We start from the raw sequence: 25661 nt of genomic DNA on the forward strand, positions 1-25661 counted from the left end.
TCAGAGTGTATGGGATAGCATTGGGGCAGTGGGTGTGGTAAGGCATTGGGGCATGGTGTGTGGGTTAGTAATAGTCAGAAATGGGTGCATATGGTGGTAGCAGTGGGATTTGGCTGCATTCATGGGGTAGTGATGGGGAAGCACTTGTGGCATCTGATTGGGAGTATAGCACATTGGTTAAGACATGGGTCAGAGTGTACAGGATAGCATTGGGGCAGTGTGTGTGTGTGTGTTGGGGCATTGGGGCGTAGTGTGTGGGATAGCAATAGTGGGACACGGGTGCATATGGTGGTAGTGGTGGAGACAGATGTGTGGGGTAGCACTGGTGTAAGGTGTGTGGCATCGCATTGGAAGTGCAATGTGATATTTTAGTAAGAGTGTACTAGATAGGAGAGGGACCAGGCATGCGGGGTTCCTTATCTGGTAGTGGGGTACAGGAACAGTGGTACCGCAGATTGTGGGGGCACACATTTACTCACTTGTAAAGGCTGCGACCCTCAATGGTGGTCAGGTTGGAGAAAACACTCAGATCCTGAATATGCTTCGGCCAAGCCTGAATGTTCAGATATCCTGAGAGAGAAACAAGAGCACCTCAGAGACAAGTAATGTAGGGACCAGTCACTCCCGCTGCCTCCACGCCTCTCTGTAGAGTCCCCAGCCTATGAACCAGCCACTCATTCACTCCATCATGTTCCTGAACAGAACCAATAAAAGGACCATCATGCTTATTCTCTCCAGAACTTTCAGCATTAGAAATCTGTCTGACTCTCTTGTCGTTCTTCCCTTCCCTTGCCTGGCCTTGCCTTCACCATGGACGTCCACATGGCTGGAGACACAATCTTTCTATCACGTGCTTTACAAACCAATATATTCCTGTACTGCTGGGCAACTGAATGAGGTCTACAAATCCAGAATATATCACTTAGGTAGAACTAGAAACAAGGTAGGCTGCTGGCGTGCAGCAACTTGGCCACCCCCCCCCCCCGATTACTCTCTTTTGTTCTCTCTTTCACTCCATCATTCTCTCTGTCCTGATCTCAGGCTACCCTCCCACGTCACTTTCCACAACCTCTCACTGCCTCCGTGACCCCGCAATACCCTTTCCTTTCCGGCTTTCACACCTACCTGTGATCTCTCGCACAGATCTGAAGACATTGAGTTTTTCGGGGTCGATGGGCAAGATTTTGTGAAAGTCGTCTCTGCGGAGAAACACGGAGAAGCAGTCAGCAAGCTAGAGCGGTAAGAAACATCTCCCAGGAGGTGAGGTGAGATGCATAACCAGGATAGCAGCCCAAGGCGGTCGCTTACCCTTCGAAGCTAGTGACGAGAAAGTCCAGGTTTCCTAGGATTTTGGTGCAGTTAATGAATAGGTCGATATTATTGGAATCTACCATTTCGTATTTGCTGCCTTTTCCAGTGCCTTCGCAGGCTGTAGAAAGAGAAAAAAGAGGAGAAATATTGTCCCCTGTTAGCACCTCGATGGCATTAAGGTTATACATAAGGTGAGGCGTAGAAAGGGTAGGGCCTGAGTGCGCAAGGCCAACCCAAGGTCTGTAAATGCCCACTCCGCTACGCTGTGTGGGTATTTGCAGATGTTAATGTCATTGCGGTGGGCCCAACTGCGTTAGCTTCAAGCCCCACTTGTTAGACAACCCTAGCCACGCCGCCGCACATGGCCTGGTCATCTCCAGCTCACCAGTGAGTGAGGGGGCAGCAGCAGGTCTTGAATCGGTGTCAATACTATTCTACTCGATGCTGGGTCAGAAGAAGGGGGGTTGGCAAAGAGATAAATGAGAGATGGAGAATACAACCAAAAGTGATTCCCAGAGCCTGTTCAAGGTGGCCCCCCTATTCCAAGCTCCCCAGAATGGCTGAAAAGATGGATGTGTATGTGGGAGTGGGCATATCAGTGGCCAATCAGTACATTTCCAGACCCCACCATGGAAGGTTTCCCAGATTGGTCAAAGTGGGTTTTTGGCTTATCCGGGGGTCCATGCCCCATTATTCAGGGATCCCCAGATTGCCAGAAGATCTAGGTGCGTCATTGGGTGGTGGGCATATCAGGGGCCCCTTACAAGATTCCCATGCCCCCTTATTCAGGGATCCCCAGATTGACAGACGACTTGGGTATGTTTTTGGGTAGGGGGCCTTCTAAGGGCCACTGAGCACCTATCGAGGAGGGGATTTCACCAGCGCCATTGCCACCAGCCAAATATCAGTCTCTTTCGCCAACACATTCATGGAACAGTGAGATCAGGAAGAAGCCAAAAATAACTCCGGACACAAGGGACACCAGGCGAGGCATGGGGCTGGGCCACTGAAAGCCTACCTCAGCGGGCAGACAGCTTGAGGTGGCAGCAGTTTTCAAGTCAGTTGTTACTGTGGCTTCTTCCTGCCATTGATGATCGGGGCTCTGGCAGAGATTCCCTTCATAGGTAAGGGACGATAAGCACCCGGGGGCTGCCCACAGATGAAATCGAACTTCTTTCCACACTCCAATGGTGTGGGAGCAGTTCCATGTGTTACTATCCCTGCAAAGATATCGCCATAAAAAAATATCGCCATATTTTTGTGGCGATATTAAGGCATGGAACCTGCGGGGACACCCCCGCAACACCCGCATTATTTTTAAAGAGCCTGCTCCCGAAAACCCCAAAAATTACCCCCCCACCCAGCAATATCGCCTATGGCCATTCCAGATGACCATATATACAGTGATATTTTTGGTGGGGATAATATGCAGTGAAACCGTGGGAGAAACTTGCCACATGGGTGCCATAAACTGAGGAGCCCTCCCTGGGTGTGAAAACCCCAACACGCCCTTGGCTCTCTATCCTGTGGCTTTGGTTGCACACTCCCAGGTACTCCCGTTAGAATCGGGAGACCCACAAGGCCCTTTCCCTCCCTCCCTAGTGACCCATACTCACATTTGGGGCACAGGCCAGAGCAGTGCTTGCACATCTTGACTCCATTCTTCTCCTCCTCCTCCATTTTGTAGCTTGGGCATGCCCGCACGCATGAACTCTGGTCCACTACGAAGTTATCTGTCAAAAGAACACATGCCATCACATTCACTCTAGCCAATGCTTGGCATCGTAAAGGTTGGGTTCTTGGGGCGGGGAGGGAGCTTGTGATTCTCAACAAGACCCCCAATTTCCTTTTTTGGATGGGGGAAACCTGCGCCTTCTTGGAGCAGCATCTGCCCAATGGCAGAACAAAGACGCAAGGTCCACGGTCTCTGGGACAAACTGCATTTTTAAACAAAATAAAAAGGAGTTTATATCATAAAAGTGCAGCTTGCAAATGCAGCACTCAATCTGGCAGGTTCTTGCTTGGCCCTTGAGGGGGGCAGTATTACACTTCTCTGTAGCTGCCCCAGCTCTCTCCCTAGATGGTCGAAGGGGTTGGCATCTGTGAACTAGCATCTCCACTCTTGATATAGGCGACATTCGGCAATATGTACAGCCTGTGAGGAATTGAAGAAGAGGAATGGTGGTCCACTTGCTATGTTCCCTTCACAGCTTCCTGTGATGCAGTTGGGTACGGTTCGCTTAATTCCCCAAGTTGGGACTGTTCCGAATCAGGTATGCTTCTGTTGTAAAGCCCTATGGTGAATGTCCGCTTAGTGTTCTCATTGGACAGTCTTAGGGCTATAAGAACCAGTACAGCCTGTACAATGGTTCAAGAAGCCTGTAGATTCTTCAGCATACTACGTTCAAATTCTGCAGCAGCACAGCGCAATTCCGCAGCCAATTCCCTGCAACTTATGTACTAAATTTGCATTGACGGTCCCAGGGACTTGACTGAGGAACTAATAATGTATAGGCACTTACTTTCAATATCAAAACGAGTGATAATACAGTTATAGACCCGTTCCAGGCCCAACCAGGCGTAATGGGCCGTAAACCTTGTTAAATGCCCTTGCTTCATTCAGACCTTTAAATATGTCTTCCAGGGATTCTAATGCATCATAGGACCCTAGGAAGGGGTCTATAAAGCTAAATTAATAAATATGGCAATCTGAATTTCCGACCTGTGTATTGAAGGTCATTGCCAGGCATCAACAATGACACACACATCTCCCATGGTGGCTCCATAAACACTTACCCTGACGCTGAAGCTTCTAAACCAGCGAGGGAACCATCCTAGGGAAATCATTCCAGCACTAGCCCCTCATCGAAAGAGGTTGCACTCCCGTGACCACCCAACTAATTAAAAAAGCCACTCAAAAAGGCTTTCAAAAGCTGACCCACCTCCACCTGCCCCTCTTCTTCCCTCTAACCCCACCACCGCGCCCCATTTCCATCCACTGCAGTGTCTTCCCATGCTCCTCCTCCATCCCTCCCCGGCCCCTGGCACCCGGAGCGGACGTACGAGGACAGCTCTTGACGCAGAAGCTCCCATACTGGTACTTGATGTCAGGGTTGGGAACCAGCTCGAAGGTCAGCTTGTTGTAGAGGAGTGGCAGAGGGCAACGAGGCACACATGCTCCATTGTCATTGAAGTGTTGGCAGGCCTGCAAGGAGAAAAGCGAGACACGGCATGTGGTCAAGAAGGGTGCAGTGGTAGGTCTGGTAGTCCAACAAGGGTGCACGGAGGAAAAGGGCAACAACAATGGACTATAGGACTGAGGGGTCCTCAAACTTTATGTCAAGCTCAACAGAGCCCCAAACCTAACCACAATGCAAACCCCAATCTAAATGGCAGATGTCGATTCGGGAGCAAGTAAGCCTTCGGAAACCCTTGGCTGGGAAGTGGACTAGTCCATTCTCGCTCTTCTTGTCCACATGATCATGAATCAATGATGGTACCATGTGGTTATGTACAAAAGGCCAGCATTTGGATTATTGGCCTAATGTGGTCTGGGGTCAGAGGGCACTGTGATGATTAATCACTTGTGACCATGTGACCTATTGTGTAATAGGGTGGCTTGCATTGGATTTGAGTCACTCTCATATATTCCTTGGTTAAAGCTAGCTTGCTTTGGTGTTTTACATTGCCCTAACATGCTCCCCCCCCCCCTAGCGGTTTCAGAGAACTTTAAGACATAGCCTCATTCTGTAATCCCAAAAAAGGCAAGGTTCAAGCAGCCGCAGTAAACGGAGTGAGCAGGAACGCTCTCTATAGGCGGGATACTTGGTAGCCCTGGGCTGCCGACAGTGAAGCGAAGCTTTCATTGTACAAGCACCCAACGGAGAGTAGTAACCTCTGCCTGTTCTCCCAGAAGCGCCTCTTTCTTGGCCATTTTCTTTTGTTGAGCTAGTGTTGGAGCGAAGACAGGGCCCGTCATAAACCAGTGCTGCGGTTCTCCAAGAATCACCTGCACCGGCCCCTTCTTGCCAAACTCTTTCCCGGCCCTGCAGTTACTTCCTTTCCTGTCAAGGGCAGGCCCTCAAATGTGTGCTTCAGGGACCAGAATGAGATGAGCCTGACAAGCAAGGCCTCCTCGTGACGCAGTTAGAAAGAGCCCCTGCCTGGTGGCTGCTTGAAACGGAATTTGACGGTCAGTCCCCCACCCCCCCTGCCACCTCGCATGAATGTGAGCACTTTATACGTACGAAGCAGTCGGTCTCTCTGGGGCCCGTGCAGCCCCCAGCACACTCGTCGTGGCAGCACTCGTTGGGATTGGTGCCGAAACACCGCCCGTTACACTGCGCAGCACATATATTTTTTGTCACTGAAAAAGGCAGAATAAAGAAAAGCAGAAGATATGTTAACAACACAGAAAAACTGCCCAATCATTCAAAAGTGTCTCGTTTGTGTCATCCTCTTTTAATTAGAGCATTCTCCCTTCAATGGGTGGGAGGTTCTGGCATCATAGCCGCCCGTGTTGTGCCAGCTCGTGTGTGCTCTCCTCCCCTGCGTGGGCCCTCGCCTGGTATTTCGGGTCTATCACTCAGGGAGCAAGCACAGAACAGGCAGCTCACCCCTCGGCAGCAGGGTACACTGCCGTGTCCAGTGCTGGAGATGGGACTCATTTACTGGGGGATCCTCCAAGTGCGGGGTGACGAGGTTTAGTGGTGGCAGAGTTTCTGAGGGTGGTGGTGTGGGGTGGCGTGGTAGTTGAACTCCACCCCAAGGAAAATGGTTTAAAATAGTTATGTTTGCATGCTTCACTTCAAGATATTTTCCATTCCTGTCTGTATGTCAATGGAGCCCCGCCCATCTATTTTAGAACTTGAGCCCTGTAGTTTGATGGCCATGGGCTGCTGCACGCTTTATAAATGCTAATAAAAAAATAATAAATAAATAACAAAAGCACTCTCCATGCCTCAGTTCTTCCTACTTAATAGTCTCTGCTGCAATCTCGCTATAAGGCAATTATGCAGACGAGGCAGTCTGCCCCATCTACCCTACCCACCCAACCCCTGCCCTGACATCCTTGGACCGACAGCCACTGCAAGAGACATTTCTTTGGCTATGTAATTTACTGCATGTTTTAAAAATCATAAAAGCATCCCAGGGAGATCACTTTCTTTTGTTATTTAGAATTATTCTTGTCTGTAGCATCTGAAGTAAAAGCATATTGCTAGCTTGGACAACATGGCCAAGACTATACACCAAAACAATAAAAGCAATTGTGAAACTGGGGGAAAAACAACAGTTCTCTTCAGTTAGAAAAGCAGTCGCCATTTTTTAAAAATGAATTCCACTCTGCGATTGTGCTGATTAGACAAACCTGTAAACAGCATTCCTTCCTTGGAACATTCACGAAGCTCAAGTTGGAGACTGGCTGGGCCACTTAACCTAGGAGCGTGCTCCACACACGGACACATAAGTATTTGCACAAAGTGAAGCTGATGGTGAGAGCTGAGCACTCTCTGCACTCTCAACGTTTAATGAATGACCCGGCATGGTCTGTCAAGTCAAATCACAGAGGCTACTGAACTGTGCCATCAGTGGTGAAAGGGCTCGGCTGTCCTGCACGCACTAATGAATAAATAATATATTTGTTAGAGCTCACAGAACATATGAGGTCCCTTAGCCCTCTGCTTCACTGCGAGGGATACAGACGCTCTCGTTAAAGCACAGACATGTGTTGTTGCCTTGCAAGGGCCGGCAGAGGACTCCAACTCTCCACAGTTCCAACATCTAGCATGTGCTGCAATGTATCCCAGTAGTTTCCTATGAGTAATGTAAGTTCCCCCTTATGGCCTGTATAGCTCTAGAGCAAGCTGGGCCAATGTGTCCACAGTTTCCAGTGGTGCAAGGGTTCACCTCACTGTGCCAGAGGGTAACATCCAATGTTGGGGTTCAGGCCCTGTCATGGGTGCCCCCTGCACTGAGTTAAGCTAAAGATATCCCTATTCCAGAGGGAATTAGTACACATTTTTTTAAAATATGAAAGTTGATTTGATTTGGAGAAAACAATGTCTGTGAAATTACTTTAAGGCCAAGCAAGTAATGGTGATATACATCAAGAAATATGCTAGTCCGCAGGATGCAAGCTGTGAGAGTGCAAAGTCTCAAGGAAAATGGAGCAGAACCAACCCCACCTAAATGTTGGTAGGTTTCCCTCCTGAATCCTCATGAGGACCCAAAGGGAGTTCACCCATTGCAGCTTTATGGAAGGCCCACAGTGACGTCTTGTGCCACATTCAGGCAAATCACTGTAATATAACCAAAACCAGGTACCACTCAGCTAAGTGGCCAGTCACAGTTACTTGAAGACTGTAACCAGACAGAGAGCAAGTCACTAAACGTGTATCTTACACAGACATGGTACTGGTAAAGTGTAAACATATGGTTGACACATGTTTATGAGTAAACGGATGTAATGAGCCTGGCTTCAGAGCAGCCAGAGGCACGGAAACTGCTCTACTGAACACCTGTGAAGACTTGCTCTCAAATCTCGATTCCAGCTCTCCATCTTTTCTCTGCCTCCGACACAGTCAATCATGCCATCCTGATAAATTGGCTCTACGACACCCATGGCATCACAAGCCTGGCACTGGAACGGTTGACCTCATTCCTCTCTGACCAACTTTCCCAGGTTCAACTGGGCTCTTTTCTCTCCCCTATGTCACTCTCTACCTGCAGTGTCCCTCAAGGCTCTGTCCTCTCACCGTGGCTCTACAACATCTTCCTTCCCCGTCTGGCCATCTTGATCTACTCCTTCTCTCCTCACTTCCAGTGTTTTGCAGACGACACACAGTTCAAGCTTCCCTCCACTGCCTCCTCTTCCTTCTCTTTCAGCCCTGGCTGTCTGACTGCTATTCAGGCAGGGTGTGCTGCCAATGATCTCTGCCTTAATGCCAGTGAGACTGAGATACTTCTCATTCGGACCCCTGCTCCCTTCTTCACTCCTACCCTCTGTCTGCCCTCTATGGGTCAGCTGCCCTCACTCTCTTGTGAGGCAACAAATTGAGGTATTATCTTTGACTACTCTCTCTCCTTCTCTCCTCACATCACAGACCTAGCCAAGAAGGCCCACTATCAGTTGCACCTCCTCAGAGGCATTCTGCCTTTCCTCACCTTCCCCCAGAAACTTAATGTGTCCAGAGCTCGAGTCCTATCTAGGTTGGGCTACTGCAACAGCCTCTTCCTCAATCTTCCTTCATCCTCCCCTAGCCCCCTTCAACTAATCCAGAATAGGGCTGCAAGACTTATCCTTGGCCTCAAGCCCAGGGACTGCATCCCTCCAGCCCTAAAATCTCTCCACTGGCTCCCAGTTGCTGCTAGGATCAAGTTCAAGACCCTCTGCATTCCCACAAGGTTTTCTGTGGCCTGCGGCCCTGCTACATTCAACTCTCTCACTCTAAATACCTCCCTGCTAGAGCCATTCGGTCTTCTAGCAACAACTCTCTGCAGATCAGACACTTCTGTAAGTAGAGAGTGCGGGTAGATCTCTCTCCTCTGCAGGAACCTCCCTCTGGAATGGTCTCCCTGCCCCTCTCAGGCTTGAGCTGGATCTCCTTAATTTCCGGAAGCTCCTCAAAACCCTCCTTTTCTCTTCTTTCTTCCCTCTCCCCCTCGCCTGCTAACGCCCCCGTCTGCCACAGTGACTGTCTGCCTGGTTCCCTCTGAGTTCCACAGGGCACCAGCTGCCTCCTGACCAGTCCTCCCCCTTCCTCGCACTTAGCACGTGGACCCTCATCCCGTGCATTACTTGACACTTGCCCACCTGGCCTCCCATTAGCATTCACCTTGCCCCTGCTCCACCACCACCTTTTCACTTGCGCTCTCTCCTTGCCCTGCCTTCCCTTCCCAGCCTAGCACTTCACATTTGCGCAGACCATCACCCCCCTCTCCCTTGCACTTCTTGGTACTGCACCTGCGCGATCCGGATGACACAAGGCCTAGTAGGACCGTCATTGTTATCTTTCTTCCCTGTCCCCCCACCCCTTTTTGCCTTGTGGCGCCTTGAAACACCATTTGTTATATAGGCGCCTTGCAAACATCCAATAAATAAATAAAAATAAAATTCTCCTTAACACTGCGAGCAATGAAAGTCAGAGAATAGTCTCTTTCTGTACTAGAAACTTTGGGGGTCATTTAAACAATGGTAATTGCACTGAAGGGGACCAGGTCAGTTTGCATTTCTGGGCAATTTTCTACTTTGCACCACATACTTGAAAATCAAAGTGTAAAACACAGGCAAAATCGGCCTTTACACCTTATTTTTCCACTGAACTTGTGGAAAAGTGCGAATGTCTCTCACAATTGATGATTGCAGGAGGCACTTAAAATTGATTCCTGGCGGTAATTTCTAGCAGATTGCAAAGGAAACGATTGCCTTTTCATCAGCATGAAAACGCAGGCTGACGTTAAGCCACGTGTTGTTTTTGAGGCACAGAAGCAAAGCAAGAACGACATGGTTTGGCCGTTCAGAGCTCCCGCTCTACCTCAAGGAAGCCCCCATGGACCATTACAGCAGGTGTTTGCACAGGGGTAGTACACATACACCTGTCTTGGCACCTTCTTTAACAAACTGTTGGACTTGCAAAATGAGACCTTAAGATTCACCATAAGAGTCCAGGTTCAGTGGCGGGTACTCACCCCGCGATCCTGCGATCCGGAAGAGCATTGTACCAATTTAGAGTGTGCGCTCGTGGTGCAGAGGATAAGGGTCTTTACAGGGAGATGGGCCATGGAAAAGCCAGTGTTCAGGCAGGCTTGGCTTTTTTCTGGGCTTTGCCAATGGTTCCCAATGACATGCACAGAAGGGTGACAACGCGCAGCGCTCCACAAGGCTGTGAAGGTCCCTTGATCGACCGAACAGTTTTCAAGTCTGACTGAATCGAGAGTTTGAGGATAGAGGCGGGTGGCATGGGTCTGAGCGCTCTCGAGAGGGGGCATCAGATTCAATCAGTGCCAGTTCTAGGAAGCGGAAATGCAAGCTTGCCTTTTCCCACTCGTAAACAGACTGCTCCCGACCTTCATAGCTTAATTGCCCCCACGCTAGGGCAACACATCCTACCTGTTCAGTGCTTATCCCGTTAACTCCAAGATTCCAATTTAGTTCCTGCCCTTTGGCTTCTTCAATAATATTCTTGTGTTGGTTAGGGATTGAGTGCACCTTACTGGATCTGGGCTGAAAGCCATGTTTCGGGGCAAGGAAAGCTAAATGCTTCTATGGGTTGTGCAGATCATTAGGAAAGGGAAAGAGATCTGGGGATGGGTGGAGTAAAATGCAAATTAACAAAAAGGTGGCAAGCTGCCCCCTTTTCCTTCGCTGTAACCAGTGAGGCTGTATTGACCATGTCCAGCCACCGCAGTAGAACGCCCATTGTACACACAGGCCCAAAAGACCATCAAAGTATGTAGCTGAACGAAGGTCCTGGAGAAGGCTAATAATGGGAGACAACTTTCCGTCAGCCATCACACCTATTGACAAGTCACGGTAGGGCCCTGGTTGAGGACATGGAGGAGGGCCCCATTCTTGTCAGCTGCGTCTTCCAGCGGTTGGCTTTTCTCCTTCCTCAAGAGCAGCCTCAAACTGCCTGGCTTTATTAGGATCCTAAGCACCACAGCAGACACCATCTTGAATTCTCTGTGCACAGCATGGAGGCCTGATTACTTCTGCTCCCCACTCACCTAACTCAGCACACTTTTAGGAAGGACAGTCATTTCCAGACACTCCTTCGGTACGCCTGCCCATATCCAACCGCTTGGAGCCTCCACTCACACCTCCACCAGTGGAGACTGGAATTGGGGTAACTGAGGACAGTATCCTCCTACCTTCCTAGGTACTCGCTACCCCCAGTGAAATGTTGATATTTAGGAAGGAGAGAGGAAGTCATGGAATGGCAAAGAGATAGAAGGGCTGCGTTTTCTCCTCACTCTTTGGCCATTGGGCATGGAAGCTAAGGAGACCAAGCAGTACCGAGAAGACTCAGTGAACGTTGAAACAGAATCATCCAAATGCATTGAAGAAGTGGAAGTTTAAGAGCACTCACATGTTTGACAATCGTGTTCTCCGGGACCCCAGCATCCCTTCTTGCATGATGGATGACATTCCACACCTGGCAAGAGGAAGTTTAGAATTCAACAGGAAATGAGGACACATTGTACACCAAACGGGCAACATAGAGTGAGGTCACAGTTTTGTCAAGAAGATACCAACGGGAAGTGATGTTGCATTCCACAGCAAACACACAGGTGGGAAATGAAGTATTTACTGCACCAACCACACAAGAGGAAGTGAGAGCACATTCTCTAAGAGCTTACCCTGACTGCGACGTATAGCAAACACGTCAATGGGAAGTGACGCGAAATTCTACTACAGTCCACTAGCAGAAACTGAAGTACTGTTCCAAAGTAAATACATCAACAGGGAATACAAACACACACACACACGTGGACCAGCGCACTACGCAAGAACAGCCTATTAAAACGAATCTAATAAATCTATCTTATTGAAATAGGACTCTAACCCAGAACAAAGGTAAACACCTAAACCTATTCTGACAAGGTTCTCCATCTCCAAGACAAATGAGAAGGATCCAAGCAGGTCAAAACTAACTTCACTCACATACTAGGTGCAAAGAACACACCTAACACACTCACGTTTCCTCCACCCTCACCCTCCAACACAAACGCCTATGCAAAACTCTATACCCACACTAAAACACTCACAACTCTACGCCTCCCAAATCAGCCTCACTCTGTACTGGCCAGAACACCTCAGACACTGGAGGGTTCCCATCTGGAAACATGTTTGCGGTGGCCTTGCTTGTCGAGGGTGGCCTAGAAAGAAACCAGATGATGGGCTCTGGTGTACAAATTACTATGCACCTAGAAAACACACCCACACAGACGCCGGTTGCTCCTGCTTCTACACACACCAGCAGTTAAGCACAAACACCACACACGTGCGCTGACGCATACACGTTTTATCTACCTGGTGGGGACTATGGGCCTGATCACAACTTTGGTGGTAACGCCGGCGGTATTACCGCCGGCGGTATTAGCCCTACCGCTGAAGTCCCCGGCGCTAATAGCGCCGGATCACGAGTTCAGCGGTAATGTAATTCCTCATTCCCCATTGAGCCCATTCGGGAATGCCCCATTCCCCATTGGGCTCAATGGGGAAAATTCAGCTCTTACCACCAGCGGATTTCCCGCCGGCGGTAATAACACGAATTTTCGGCGGATTTCCCCACAGCTCAGAGCTAGGGCGAAATCCGCCGAAGTCCTGATTTGACGGACTCTTAAATCCGGCGGTAATAGCGCGACCGCCGGATTTAAGGGTTACCGCCAAAGTTGTGATGAAACCAGCCTTGTGGGGACTAACCTTTCCCAATGTTTTAAAAATATACTAACAGCAGAAATATATTCTGAAAAAAATTGATAATGGAGGATCCAGCTTCAAATATGCAAAAATGCTAATTTTTAATCGCGTGTACGGTATCTCTATGGGGATCTGTTACGCTCACCTGATATCCACAGGGACGCCACCCAGCCGGGTTACTCGCTGGTATACTTCTCAGCTTTGCCCTGAGGTGGTCTGCGGGGAAGGTTCTGCCTTGTGGTAGAATTAGGCGTGCTCTCCGTCCTGCCTTCTTTGCAGGGGCGCGTTGTCTTTCATGGGCGAGTGCGGTCCAGTTACTTCACTGACGCCGGCCCGTTTAATATTGTTCAAGTAGGTCTTATTGCTGTTCTTTAGTTTTGTTGCTATCCTGCATGCCTTTCTTTGTTTAAAATGTCTCATTTTTCTCCCTTAGGTATGTAGAGCTTCAGCACGGCGAAGTGGCTTGGTTGAGCCCCGCTGGTAAATTATGGCGCATTAAGAGCGCTATGATGCGGTAATTAAGCGCTATGCGCAGCGCTGCAAAGTCTTGCCTTTGCTAACCTGTGTTTTCCTTCCTTGTAGGTCGCAGTGTTCTTCAGCACAAGTGGAATGTCCGGAGTAGTGCCAGCCGAGAGGCAACCCGCCAGGTAAGGCTTTTGAGCAGTTTGTAATTTGTAAATGTCTGTACTGCTTTCTTTAATGTTGCCTCTATCTTCCTCTTTCAGGTCGTTCTGTCCAGGAGGCGTGCAGATTCGAGGAAGCTGTTCTCAGCAGCTGCGAGTGTTTAAAGATGAAGACTGCAGGTAAGATGCTGCTGCTAATGATGTTCCTTTTGTCTCCTTGCAGGTTCCGCTTCTCCGAGGTTCGAGGGAATAGCTGGACACGGTGAGCGTCACGTTGCAAGCTGCAAAGTAACACGAAGCGTGTTGTCTTGCTCGGGTGTGGTTTAAATAGCCCCAACAAAATAGTCCAGGTAAAGTAGTCCCTAGGCTACCACACCCAAAACACTAGACCGCATATCTTGGTTCTCAGGAACCAAGCTATGTGGATGCCTCCATGTTGACTGACAACACAATAAAGTAGTTCCCAAGCACATTGCTTTTCATGGTGTATGAGACTGGCGCCATAGGCGCCAGGACTTGACCCATGAGGGCTTTTGAAGAGGATGCCAGGCTCTAGAGGCCCGAGTCCTGACTCCACCTGGCCAATGTGTTTGCCAGAGGGGGTTTTGGGCGAGGGTCGTTACAGCAAAACCCCCTAAGGCTCCTCCCATGGTGTTCCTTCTGTCTGGCCCAGGTTTGGTTTGGAAGTTCCGATGGAATTTCCTGATTAGACGTGGTGTGTGGATATTCTCACTGGGCTTCCAGGATCTATCTTGTGGTCCAAATCCTTTCCAATCGACGAGATAATATAGCTTGGTCCTAGAGTATTTAGAGTCCAAGATATCTTTGACTTCGAATTCTGGTTCTCTGTCAACAATCTCAATCGTCTCAATATGAAAGCTCATATTGGTAGTCTGGTGGCTTCATCCTCCTACTATATCAAATTGCTCTCACATTCGCGGCCATTTCTTTCCCATACTAGTAGGGAAACCCTTGCCAGGGCATTGATTAGCTCCAGGCTTGATTACTGTAGGAGCCTGTTAACTGGTCTTTCTAATGGTGAGCTTAACAGACTGCAGGTTGTGCAGAATAATGCTGTTAGGGTTGTAATGGACAAGAAAAGGTCCGATCATATTTCCGAGGCGAGAAGGGAACTTCACTGGCTCCCTATTAGGGAACGTATACTCTTTCAGCTCTTATCTATCTCTTTTAACTGCTTGAAACATTCAGGCCCTAGTTATCTCAGTGAGGAACTACGACCCAAAGTGAGCAAACATAATCTCAGATCCAACAACCAATATCATCTTATGCTTCCGGTATGTTAACTATCGCAAACCAAGGCTGGTGCCTTTTTCTCTGCAGCTCCTGTGGCCTGGAACAATTTGCCCTTGAAATTGAGATCAGAAAACTCCATTTGTGTATTTAGAAAAGGTCTGAAGACACACTTGTTTAAATAATCTACCTCTGGTTTACTTGTTTCTTGATCTCACCCTTCTATTCTGCTTAATCACATCTCCCATTTGTTTGTCAGCGCCCTTAAGCCTTCGGGTCAGTGGTTTCTGCGCTATATAAATGTTAAATAAATAATTAAACAAGTATGGGCTTAGGTGGTGTCCCAATCCGTGTGCCAGGTTGCATTGGTTTCAGGAGGGACACATGGAATACCGGGTGGATGTGCGGATTAGGTGGTAAATCCAGCTTCACGGCTGCTGGGTTGATAATTGCCTTAATGGGATAGGGTCCTAAGAATCTGGGATGAAAGGTCCGGGTTCCCTTGATGTGTACGAATTTAGCAGCTAACCAAACATTGTCTCCTACTTGATAATCAGGGGCCTTTTTCTGGTGTTGGTCGGCAAATCTCTTTTGTTTTTCTTTGGCATGAATAAGGTGTTCCTTTGCCCTTTTGAAAGCCTGAGTAATGGTTGTGTGTAGATTCTTTACCGCTGGCATTTCCAAGCTGGCTGGAAGGTCTAGTTCATAGATACGTAGATGTCTGCCATAAAGGGTATAGAAGGGCGTTTTTCCCGTGCTTGAATGCAAAGAATTGTTATATGCATATTCGGCTATCCATAGTAGGTCTTTCCAATTCCTTTGTTCGTGGTGCAGCATGCACCGTAAATATTGCTCGAGTGTCTGATTGGTTCTCTCGGTTTGGCCGTCCATTTGGGGATGGCGACTGGTAGATAGCCGAACGTCGATCTGAGCCATTGCACAACATTCTTTCCAGACGTTTGAAACAAACTGGCTGCCTCGATCAGAGACCAGAACCGAAGGGAAGCCATGTAGCTTAACCACAACCTCCAGGAACACTTTTGTTAAAGTGGCTGCGTCTGGGAGGCCTTTGAGAGGAATAAAATGGGCCATCTTTGAGAATAAGTCCACAACTACAAGGATGGTGTTGAACCCTTGGCTTGGAGGTAGATCAGTGATGAGGTCAAGGAAAAGAGTGTGCCATGGAACTGGAGGAATGTCCAATGGTTGTAAGAGACCAGATGGTTTTTGTTTCTGTGATGTATTTTGTGCGCAGACACCGCAGGACTGAATATACTGAATGATGTCTTTACGCCAGGTAAGCCACCAAAAGTTCTCTTTCACCTTAGCTAGAGTTTTGGCGATCCCAGGATGCCCTTCGATCAGTGAATGGTGATAGTTTGAAATAATATGGTGTTGTAATTCCTTCTTGGGTACATATAGGCGATCCCTAAAAAAGGGTAGATGGTCCTTGATGGTACATTGTTCTCCTCGAGTTTGCCAAGCGAGGTAGGCATCAGGATTCATTGTCGTTGGATTTCTTTTCATAGTTCTGCTTTTGTTAAGGCTGTCATGATACCCAAGAGTTTGTCTTCAGGTATAATAGGTACTGTGTCTGGAGTTGTATATACTATTTCATCTATGCCCATGCGAGATAAGGAATCCACCTTTCCGTTTCTGACTCTTGGTCGAAATGTGATTACATAATCATATTCGGCGAAGAAAAGGGCCCACCGTAATTGGCACGAGGACTGGGCCTTGGCTGTTTTGAGATATTGCAGGTTTCGGTGGTCTGTGATGACTGTAATGGTGTGTCTGGCCCCCAGAAGGTAGTGCCTCCAGGCTTTAAAGGCGGATTTGATAGCCAAGAGTTCCTTGTCCGTGATGGCATAATTAATCTCTGTAGGTGAGAACTTTTTCGACCAGAAGGCCACAGGATGTAGCTGGCTGGTTTCCGGGTCTCTCTGTGAATGGTCAGCTCCCATTGCGAGACTGGACGCATCAGTTTCAACGGCATAAGGGAGGTCTGGACGAGGAGGTCACAGGAATGGAGTGAAGATAAACCTTTGTTAAGTTCCTGAAAGGCCTCTTCGGCTTCTTCGGTCCAAGCAAACTTTTTATTGTTTTTTCGTAATAGTACTGTGATTGGTGCACAACCTGAGAGAAGTCTGGGATGAACCGGTGGTAGAAGTTCGCAAAGCCCAGCATGCTTTGTACCCCTTTCAGAGACGTTGGTGAAGGCCATTTCAGAATGGCATCTACCTTGTGCATGTCCATTCTGATGCCTCCTGGAGTAAGGATAAAACCAAGAAATTCTACTTCGGTGACGTGAAAAAAGCATTTTTCAAGCTTTGCAAACAAGCGATGTTGACGGAGCTTGGTGAGGACTGAACGAACGTGCCTGACATGATCTTGTTCCGAGGCTGAGTATACTAAGATGTCATCTATGTACACTATGGCGCACACATCAATTAACTCCCTTAAGACGTCATTCATGAAATACTGGGATGCCGCAGGAGCGTTGCATAACCCGAAGGGCATGACTTGATATTCAAACAAGCCGTACTTAGAACGGAAGGCGGTTTTTTATTCATCTCCTTTTCTGACTCGGACCAGGTGGTACGCTCCTCGAAGGTCCAATTTGGTATAAATCTGGGCATCTTTAACTTGGTCTAGCATCTCATGGATAAGTGGCAAGGGGTAGTGCTTCTTCACGGTGATCTGGTTCAATGCGTGGTAGTCAATACAGGTTCTCAAGTCTCTTTCCTTTTTCGGTATGAAGAAAAAAGGACTGGCTGCGGGGGACTTCGAAGGACGCATAAATCCTTTTGCAAGGTACTGGTCTAAATAGAATTTAAAATGAAGGTTTTCTGGTTCTGTGAGAGCGTACATCCTGCCGCAAGGGATTTGTGCACCAGGAACAAGGTCGATCTGACAGTCATAGGGCTTGTGCGGCGGCAATGTTTTGGCTTGGTCTTTTCAGAAAACATCCTGGAAATCATGGTTTTCACTTGGCAAGGTATTAGTTTCTCCCAGGGTTGATACTGTCGCCCCGGGAGTCATGGGCAAACAGACGTCGAGTTTCTCCTCTTGGTAATAGCAGGCAGGGGAGCAGTCACCGGGGAAGGTTAATTTTCGTGCCCGCCAGTCTATCAAAGGGTTGTGAGCAACCAACCATGGCATCCCTAGTATTAGCCTGAACTGAGGTGCCTTGATGAGATCGAATGAAATAAACTCCTGATGTCCGTCCTGGCACAGCAAGGTTACCCTGGCTGTGCACTGGGTTACTGGTCCGGAAGCAATTTCTGTCCCATCCACGCTGGTTACCTTGTCCATAGTTGGCTTAGAACACAAAGGAAGCCCCATCTCTGCTGCCTGTTCTTGATCAATATAATTTCCAACTGCTCCGCTATTGATGTAGGCTTCAACGGCATGCATTCTTGACGACTGTTGGTGGTTAATTAAGATCACTGGTATTGCAAAGTGCGAGGTCAGCAACTCTTTCTTTTCACTGGACAAACTGACCTCTATATTTGTTGAGCTTGGTAGTTTTCCGATTCCTTAGCTTCATCCTTCTCTGTGGCCCCGACTGTTCTTTTAGGGGGTTTTACTGGACAGTCCTTCAGGAAATATCCTGGTTTCCCACAATACAAACAAAGCTGTTGTTGTCTTCTTTTGTCCCGCTCTTGTTTTGTCAATGAAGGCCGTATCCCTCCAATCTGCATGGGTTCTACAGCATTTTCAGGTGCACAGGGTGTGTTTTCCCTTGGTCGAACATACACGGTCCGATGGGTCCGTCTTAGACCGGTCTGCCTTTCGGTCCTGCAACCGGTGGTCTAGCTGCACGATCAGATTTATGAATTCTGCACAGTCTCTGGGTGGATCAACCACCTGGGCTAAGACGTCCTTTAATTCGCCTCGTAAGCCTCGATGGAATAACGAGGTTCTTTTGTTTTCTGGCCACCTAGCTTCGGCAACCGGTCTGTTGAAGGTAGCAATGTACGTTAACAAGTCCTGATTCCCCTGTCGGAGGGACAAGAGTTAATTGTCTATTTCTTGTTCCTGGGTATGGCGAGCAAAACGTTTTTCCATTTCTCTCTGGAACCCCCCAAAGTCATATAATAGAGGATCGTCATGGGTTACCAACGGCACCGACCAATCTGCTGCACTACCACTCAGGTATGATAAGACAAAAGCTACCCAACCTTGGTCGTTTGGAAATGCTCCAGGCCTACAAAGAAAATGAAGGCGGCACTGATTGATGAATGCTGCATACATCCGTGGGTCGCCTGAGAACCTTTCTGGTGGTGCCAGGGGCACTGTTCCAAGTAACGTGATCTGTACCGGAGTGGGTGGTATGGCAGGGTTTTGCATCGTTGGATTGCTTCCAGGTAGAGGCATCTGTCCTGCCAGTAAATGCAATTATTGCCTGCTAATCTCTTCAGTGCCTTCTTTGGTCACTATTAGGTCTCTGCGGAGGGCATTAGTCTCTTGTCGGGCAGAATGAACCTCAGCACAAAGCTCTCCTAGTAACTGGGCCAATTGGTCCATTTCTGATGTCTCCATGGCGCCCAAGTGGATTTGTTATGGTAGGCTTTGCGTTCTGTTACGCTCACCTGGTATCCACATGGATGTCACCCAGCCGGGTTACTCGCTGGTATGCTTCTCAGCTTTGCCCTGATGTGGTCTGCGGGGAAGGTTCTGCCTTGTGGTAGAATTAGGCATACTCTCCGTCCTGCCTTCTTTGCAGGGGCGCGTTGTCTTTCATGGGCGAGTGCTTACTTCACTGACGCCGGCCCGTTTGATATTGTTCAAGTAGGTCTTATTGCTGTTCTTTAGTTTTGTTGCTATCCTGCATGCCTTTCTTTGTTTAAAATGTCTAATTTTTCTCCCTTAGGTATGTAGAGCTGCAGCATGGCGAACTGGCTTGGTTGAGCCACGCTGGTAAATTATGGCGCATTAAGAGCGCTATGATGCGGTAAGTAAGCGCTATGCGCAGCGCTGCGAAGTCTTGCCTTTGCTAACCTGTGTTTTCCTTCTTTGTAGGTCGCAGTGTTCTTCAGCATGAGTGGAAAGTAGTGCCAGCTGAGAGGCGACCCGCCAGGTAAGCCTTTTGAGCAATTCGTAATTTGTAAATGTCTCTCCTGCTTTCTTTAATGTTGCCTCTATCTTCCTCTTTCAGGTTGTTCTGTCCGGGAGGCGTGCAGATTCGAGGAAGCTGTTCTCAGTAGCTGCGAGTGTTTAAAGATGAAGACTGCAGGTAAGATGCTGCTGCTAATGATGTTCCTTTTGTCTCCTTGCAGGTTCTGCTTCTCCGAGGTTCGAGGGAATAGCTGGACACGGTGAGCGTTACGTTGCAAGCTGCAAAGTAACGCAAAGCGTGTTGTCTTGCTCGGGTGTGGTTTAAATAGCCCCAACAAAATAGTCCAGGTAACGTAGTCCCTAGGCTACGACACCCAAAACACTAGACCGCATAGCTTGGTTCTTAGGAACCAAGCTATGTGGATGCCTCCATGTTGGCTGACAATACAATAAAGTAGTTCCCAAGCACATTGTTTTTCATAATGTATGAGCATGGTGCCATAGGCGCGAGGAGTGGCCCCATGAGGGCTTTTGAAGAGGATACCAGGCTCTAGAGGCCCGAGTCCTGACTACACCTGGCCAATGGGTTTGCCAGAGGGGGTTTTGGGAGAGGGTTGTGACAGGATCTGAACGTGTGTTACCATCCTTGTGAGGACTTACTTCATTATTCTTATTTGGAATTGAATGTATCCCTATGCAAATAGCTAAATGTTTGTTTCATAGACATCTTTGTAAAGTACACAATTCTATTTCTATATATGAGTATGTGCCCACACCATAGGTATGCACAATAGATTGTAATGGTGTTGTATTTTCCATAAGTAATTCACTTAAAATGTACCATAACAGGCATTAGACCATATTATAAAATACTCCAAATGTCTCAGAACAGAGAACTGGGTCACAGAAAGATTAGGTGAATTGCTCAGGATCACACACTGTGGTCAAGTGGAGAAGTAGAGATTTGAACACAGGTTTCATTGTTTCACAGTCACCATCTTGTCCACCGAAACACATCTCCTCTCTATGATTGGTCTGATGATGAAGATGTTACAGTCCCCATTAAAATGGTGTTTGGTGTTGGGGATGTTGATGTCCCAATAGAGATTCTCTGTCATGATACTGATTTCAGGTCCTCACAGACATGGTGTGTACAAATAATCATGTTAAAGACCCCATAACTATGTTGTTTTATAATACTGCTGTTAAAGTCCACACAGAGTTGGTGTGTGATTAACATGATTATAAAGTACCCATAGACATGGGGTTTGATGCTGGTGATGTTGAGGTCCCAACAGAGATTGTATGTTGTGATAGTGATACCCAGGTCCTCACAAAGATGGTGTGTGATTTTTGTGTTATGGTCCCCACAGAGCTGGTGTGTGTTTCTAATGACTTTAAAGCCCCACAGTGATGGTATGTGATGATAATATTAAGGTCCCCACAGAGATAGTGTTTGATTATCTTGAAATTAAAGTCCCTACAGCGATGGTATGTGATGATAATGACATTAAAGTCCTCACAGAGATAGTGTGTGATTAGCTTGATATTAAAGTCTCCACATAGATGGTGTGTGATTATCTTGATATTAAAGTCTCTAGCATTTCCACAATTAAGTGTGTCCAGCACAGCGCTGAACCAAGAGCAGCAGCCAAGTAAGCAGAGCTGTTCTGGTGTATTATAGGGGTTCGCCCAGTTGCTGTCAGTTGGCATACGTCGTGTGGCAGAGTGCATGACGGACAAAGATGCCAGAACCAAAAGTAGCAGTTCAACTTCGCTTTAGTAGGCAGTTCAAACAAGACTGGGTTGTTTTTTTTTTACTCTTTTGTGCAACTTGTGACTTGGCCTCAGCTGTCTGGATGGTTTCAGTATGCAAGTGCTTCAGACTAAAGACTCAGATTCCCAGCATGCAACTTATTCAGCCTGCAAGTGCCTTTTTGGCTTGTTGGTGCATTAAAGCTTAGCTTCCCCTCCCGCAGTGTTTCAATTCCCAAACGTTGGTTCAGGTCCCTATGGGAGAATGCAGCTTATCAGGCCCTGAGTGTTTCAACACAGCTCTCAAGACCTGCATTTTGGTTTGCTTAGGGCGCTCCCTTCTCCATCCAGGGAATGCTTCCAGCAGAACATGCTGTACTCTGCACGTGCTGCCTGTGCATGGGACTGCATGTTGCCTCTGAGCCGTAGAGGTTGGGTAACACTGGCCCCTCTCACTCTATTGGACTATTTGGCGTGCCAGCGCATCGATGCATATTCCGGGAACTGGGTTATCAGCCCACAATAGCGATGCAAGCAGGGCTTTAACGCATCGGCGGGCAAGCTGCGGCCCTCCAGATGTTCTGGCGTACTACTCCCAGGAGCCCTGGGCATCATAGGCAATGGTGTGTGATCATGAGAATCATACGCCAACACATCTGGAGGGCCACATTTTGCTCACCATTGTCTTATCTTCTTTAAATGTTTGCTAAGTTGCACAATCAGGTGATCAGGTATCATATTGGAAATGTCACCATTATTGAGCCCCTACTTGGCTGGCAAGTGACATTTGGATCACTGCCCATCTTGTAGCTTTAATGTGCAGTTCCTCTATCTTGCCATGATCTTATGTTGCATGTTATAAGCCTTGCGATGGTAAATTGGAACCCATAGATATTGGATATGCTATGCAGCCCATAGTAGTTCAGTAGCTTCTATGCAGTTCAGATTAGGTGCCCTCAGCGGGCAAACCATTCACTTTCCCCAGTTTATTTTCAATCCAGAAACTTCATAAAATCGATCATTTGTGCCTACATCCGCTTTCTGGAATTTGCAAAAATTGAATAAAATATCCTGGCACACATGGAAGATTGCACTCAGTATGTGAGTATGCTTCTTCCCTATACACTTTCCTGAACTTATCATGCCAACAGTTCCATTCTTAGGGCCAACACTAAAGGGGGCACTGGGCATTCATTGCAATATGGATGCTGTAGATGTGATCCCATGTTCCCGGACCCCTGCACTCACATCCACCAGCCAGGGCACATTCCTAGTGCCCTCAGCACAGCGAACAGAGGCATCCAGGGCACCGAGCTGAAGGCTTTCTCGACATCTAGTGGCATAACTACCTCCCGCACACGTGACATGGCACTGTCTTCACTGGTTGGTTGTTTGCTACCAACGTTCCCAGTATAAATCCTGCCTGGTCCAGCCATCATTGGGGGCAGACTCATGGCCAGAATTTACACCAATATCTTACTGTCTAGATTTAACAACAGCAGAGGTCTGTAGGACCAGCTACCGTCTCATCGCAAGCTGTGGTTTGGCAGCGTTATTCTGGGAGTTTCACAGATGTTGGTCCCATCTCCCACTTTCTACTGCTTTTGTGAAGAGCCTCATTACTATGGGCAAAATGTTCAATACAATTCAATGGACCTGTCGCCAGACCCAGGTTCTTTACCAGCAATTAGGGCACTCGTTTCTGCCAGTACTGGGTTCATTCATACCGTCTTACATTGATTATTTACAATGCTATCCACATATTGGGTATATTTCTACTGCTGCCATGACGGCACCAGTGCCTTGCTTGGTCTCTCACCAGCCGTGTATCTCCTTGTACTATTGCTGCCATTCATACCATTCCTTTCTCGTGGCTGACCATGCCGGGCACAGCGACCATGGCCGGCAAGCCGTCACAGAAGCACCGGCACTGTTAACAACTGTGTCAGTGCTTCCGTGGTCCCCATTCCCATAGAGTCCAACAGGACTCTATGGGAATGGGGACTTAAAAATGCCAGTGCCTGACTTCCCGGACCGCCAGGGTTGTAAACCCCCAGTGTTACCGGGAAGTCAGGCGCCGGTAATTCATTCCGAGTCCAGCAGCAACCCGCCGGTAGCACCGACAGGGTTACCGCCGGACTTGCAATGGGGCCCATTGTCTCATATTCCACTTCATTCCTGCCGAATTCCTCCTTACCTTTGTCATTTCCGCTCTTACCGTCTTCCAAGAGCCTGCCTTCTATAGATATGCATAGCCCCCCTAACATATCCTTTAAAGGCTTCCCATGTAGGTTTTATTCCCACATCTTCTGATATGTCCCTGCCTAAATAACATGATTTTCATACTCCTAGGTAGCGCTAAATGCCTCATCGCTAAGGGTTTCCTGCCTAAATCTTCAACCAAATAGTGGGTGGCCGTTCCCAAGGTCCTGGCCCATTGCTTGCTCGAGAGACCTGACTGGGTTAGGACAGACCTCGCATGCCAGTTTTGATCTTTCCAGGCATCGCTTGGAGATAACAGTGAAACCGTCTGACCAGACACCAACCGGGTCAACATGCGCCAGATGCCTATTCTTGATCTTTGAGGATAGCATAGACTCCATGTTTGCAAGGAATTACAGGAACTTCATGTTGAAGTCACGCGCGCTGAAGTAGGAAAACACAGACCTGGTTACTCAGAATGCAGCTGCCCACCTTATGGAATCCACAGTGGCATATTCAGGTTCTGTAACGTGTGACTGTGACCCACAAACCTTTATGGAAGTTTGCAACCACTGTAAGATTCAATTCCTTTTCCGACCCTCACATTTCCTCATTGATAAAACAAACATTGGTTATATACTGAAAAGTACACAGCATACCCTCTTTGGGCATGGCCTACGAGAGGGGTACAAGAATGAACAGTTTCATGTTCCAGAGGTGGTCCGGAACATGAAACTGTTCATTCTTGTACCCCTACATTACATGAGCTGATGGACCGGGTGTTTTGAATTGACCATCGACTCCCAAAGAGTCAAGGAGAATGATAAAGACATGACGTCATCCCTAACTATTCTGTGTATTGCCAACCCCGGCACCGCCAATATCTGTAGAAGCCCCAGCATAGACCATGAAGATAGGCTCAGTGAAGGGGGCTGTAATCTGCAGCCGGACCACAAAGACACATGCTAAACCTGTCATGTCTTTACTGCGCGGGATCCAGACATCACCTCGCTTACTTGACATGTAGGCAGAAGAAAGCATGTTGAGTGGCAGGAGACAGAAAATAACAATCTATGATGCCGACATTCATGATAATAACATTGCCAATTGCTGTGCCAACCGAATATTCTGCTTCTAAACACCTCTTCACATCTCTCTCTCCTTTGTATCATTATTTTGGCATGAAGTGGAGCTAAGGCACCAACAGATGTGGCTAAGCCAAAAAAGTGCAGACAGACTTCCCAGTGGAGAAACCCAGGTTCTCAGAGATGATGGAATACGATGGGAAACTGCATTCTGGAAAGTCAAAGCCAGCAATACACACGCAATACACCGCCAGGCTCTGCCATAGCTACACATGCATGGATTATACACTGTCACACGCGTGGATAGCCACACACAGGAAGAATCCCCTGTTCACATACAGGCAATCATGTATGAAAACACGTAGTTCAGGAGAATGCAGACATCAGCCTACATGCAGAGAACAACTTTGGTCAAACCTGACCTATCCCTTAGGATAATACATGGCCTGTTTTTGTACTTATGTATTAATCTGCCTTCGGACTATTGCCCCAAAGGAAGAACATTGGTTCTTGTTCTTCCTTCACAGGGTTGCGCAAAGCAGCCTCCACGGTCAGGTGCTGCCCACATGGGAAAGGCAGGGAGGAGGGCCTGCTTCTCATCCTGCCCTGCCAGTGGCTTACATTATTCTGGGTCCGAAAGCTCCCTTTTTTCTGATTAGTTAAATTGATCATATCAGGTTTTAACAGCAGTTACTATTACTCAAAGTAATGCGACTCAATGTGTCAACCTTAGAAGGGTAAAGGCCTGAGTCGGCCCTGCCGAAATTCGAACTTACTTCGAAGTACAGGCTTTCCCGATTTCACAGGCTAGCACTTAACCGCTGAGCTATCCTCCCAGTTAAATGCCTGCTCTCTCGCCGGGAATGGCGCTACATTGGGTAGCTTGCTAAAAAGAGACTATCCACGAGTGTGCTTGTCCTTTTTGCATAGACTTGCATAAGAGCCTGGCAC

General features: G+C 47.9%; 1 protein-coding gene across 2 annotated transcripts in view; it reads right to left on the reverse strand.

Annotated features, from left to right (window-relative positions):
* ERBB3 (erb-b2 receptor tyrosine kinase 3) overlaps nt 1-25661 on the reverse strand; it is a 364313-nt gene that overhangs the window by 107993 nt on the left and 230659 nt on the right. For both annotated transcript variants that reach the window (XM_069653771.1, XM_069653770.1), the window contains 7 exons: nt 11400-11465; nt 5559-5677; nt 4375-4516; nt 2928-3044; nt 1309-1429; nt 1126-1199; nt 480-570 (listed from right to left, as the gene is read on the reverse strand). In XM_069653771.1, coding sequence (XP_069509872.1) covers nt 480-570; nt 1126-1199; nt 1309-1429; nt 2928-3044; nt 4375-4516; nt 5559-5677; nt 11400-11465 — 730 coding nt within the window. The remainder of the gene's footprint in view (nt 1-479; nt 571-1125; nt 1200-1308; nt 1430-2927; nt 3045-4374; nt 4517-5558; nt 5678-11399; nt 11466-25661) is intronic.

This window comes from Ambystoma mexicanum, chromosome 3q (genome assembly GCF_040938575.1).
Source record: "Ambystoma mexicanum isolate Mex_15411 chromosome 3q, UKY_AmexF1_1, whole genome shotgun sequence".
NCBI classification, from domain to species: domain Eukaryota; kingdom Metazoa; phylum Chordata; class Amphibia; order Caudata; family Ambystomatidae; genus Ambystoma; species Ambystoma mexicanum.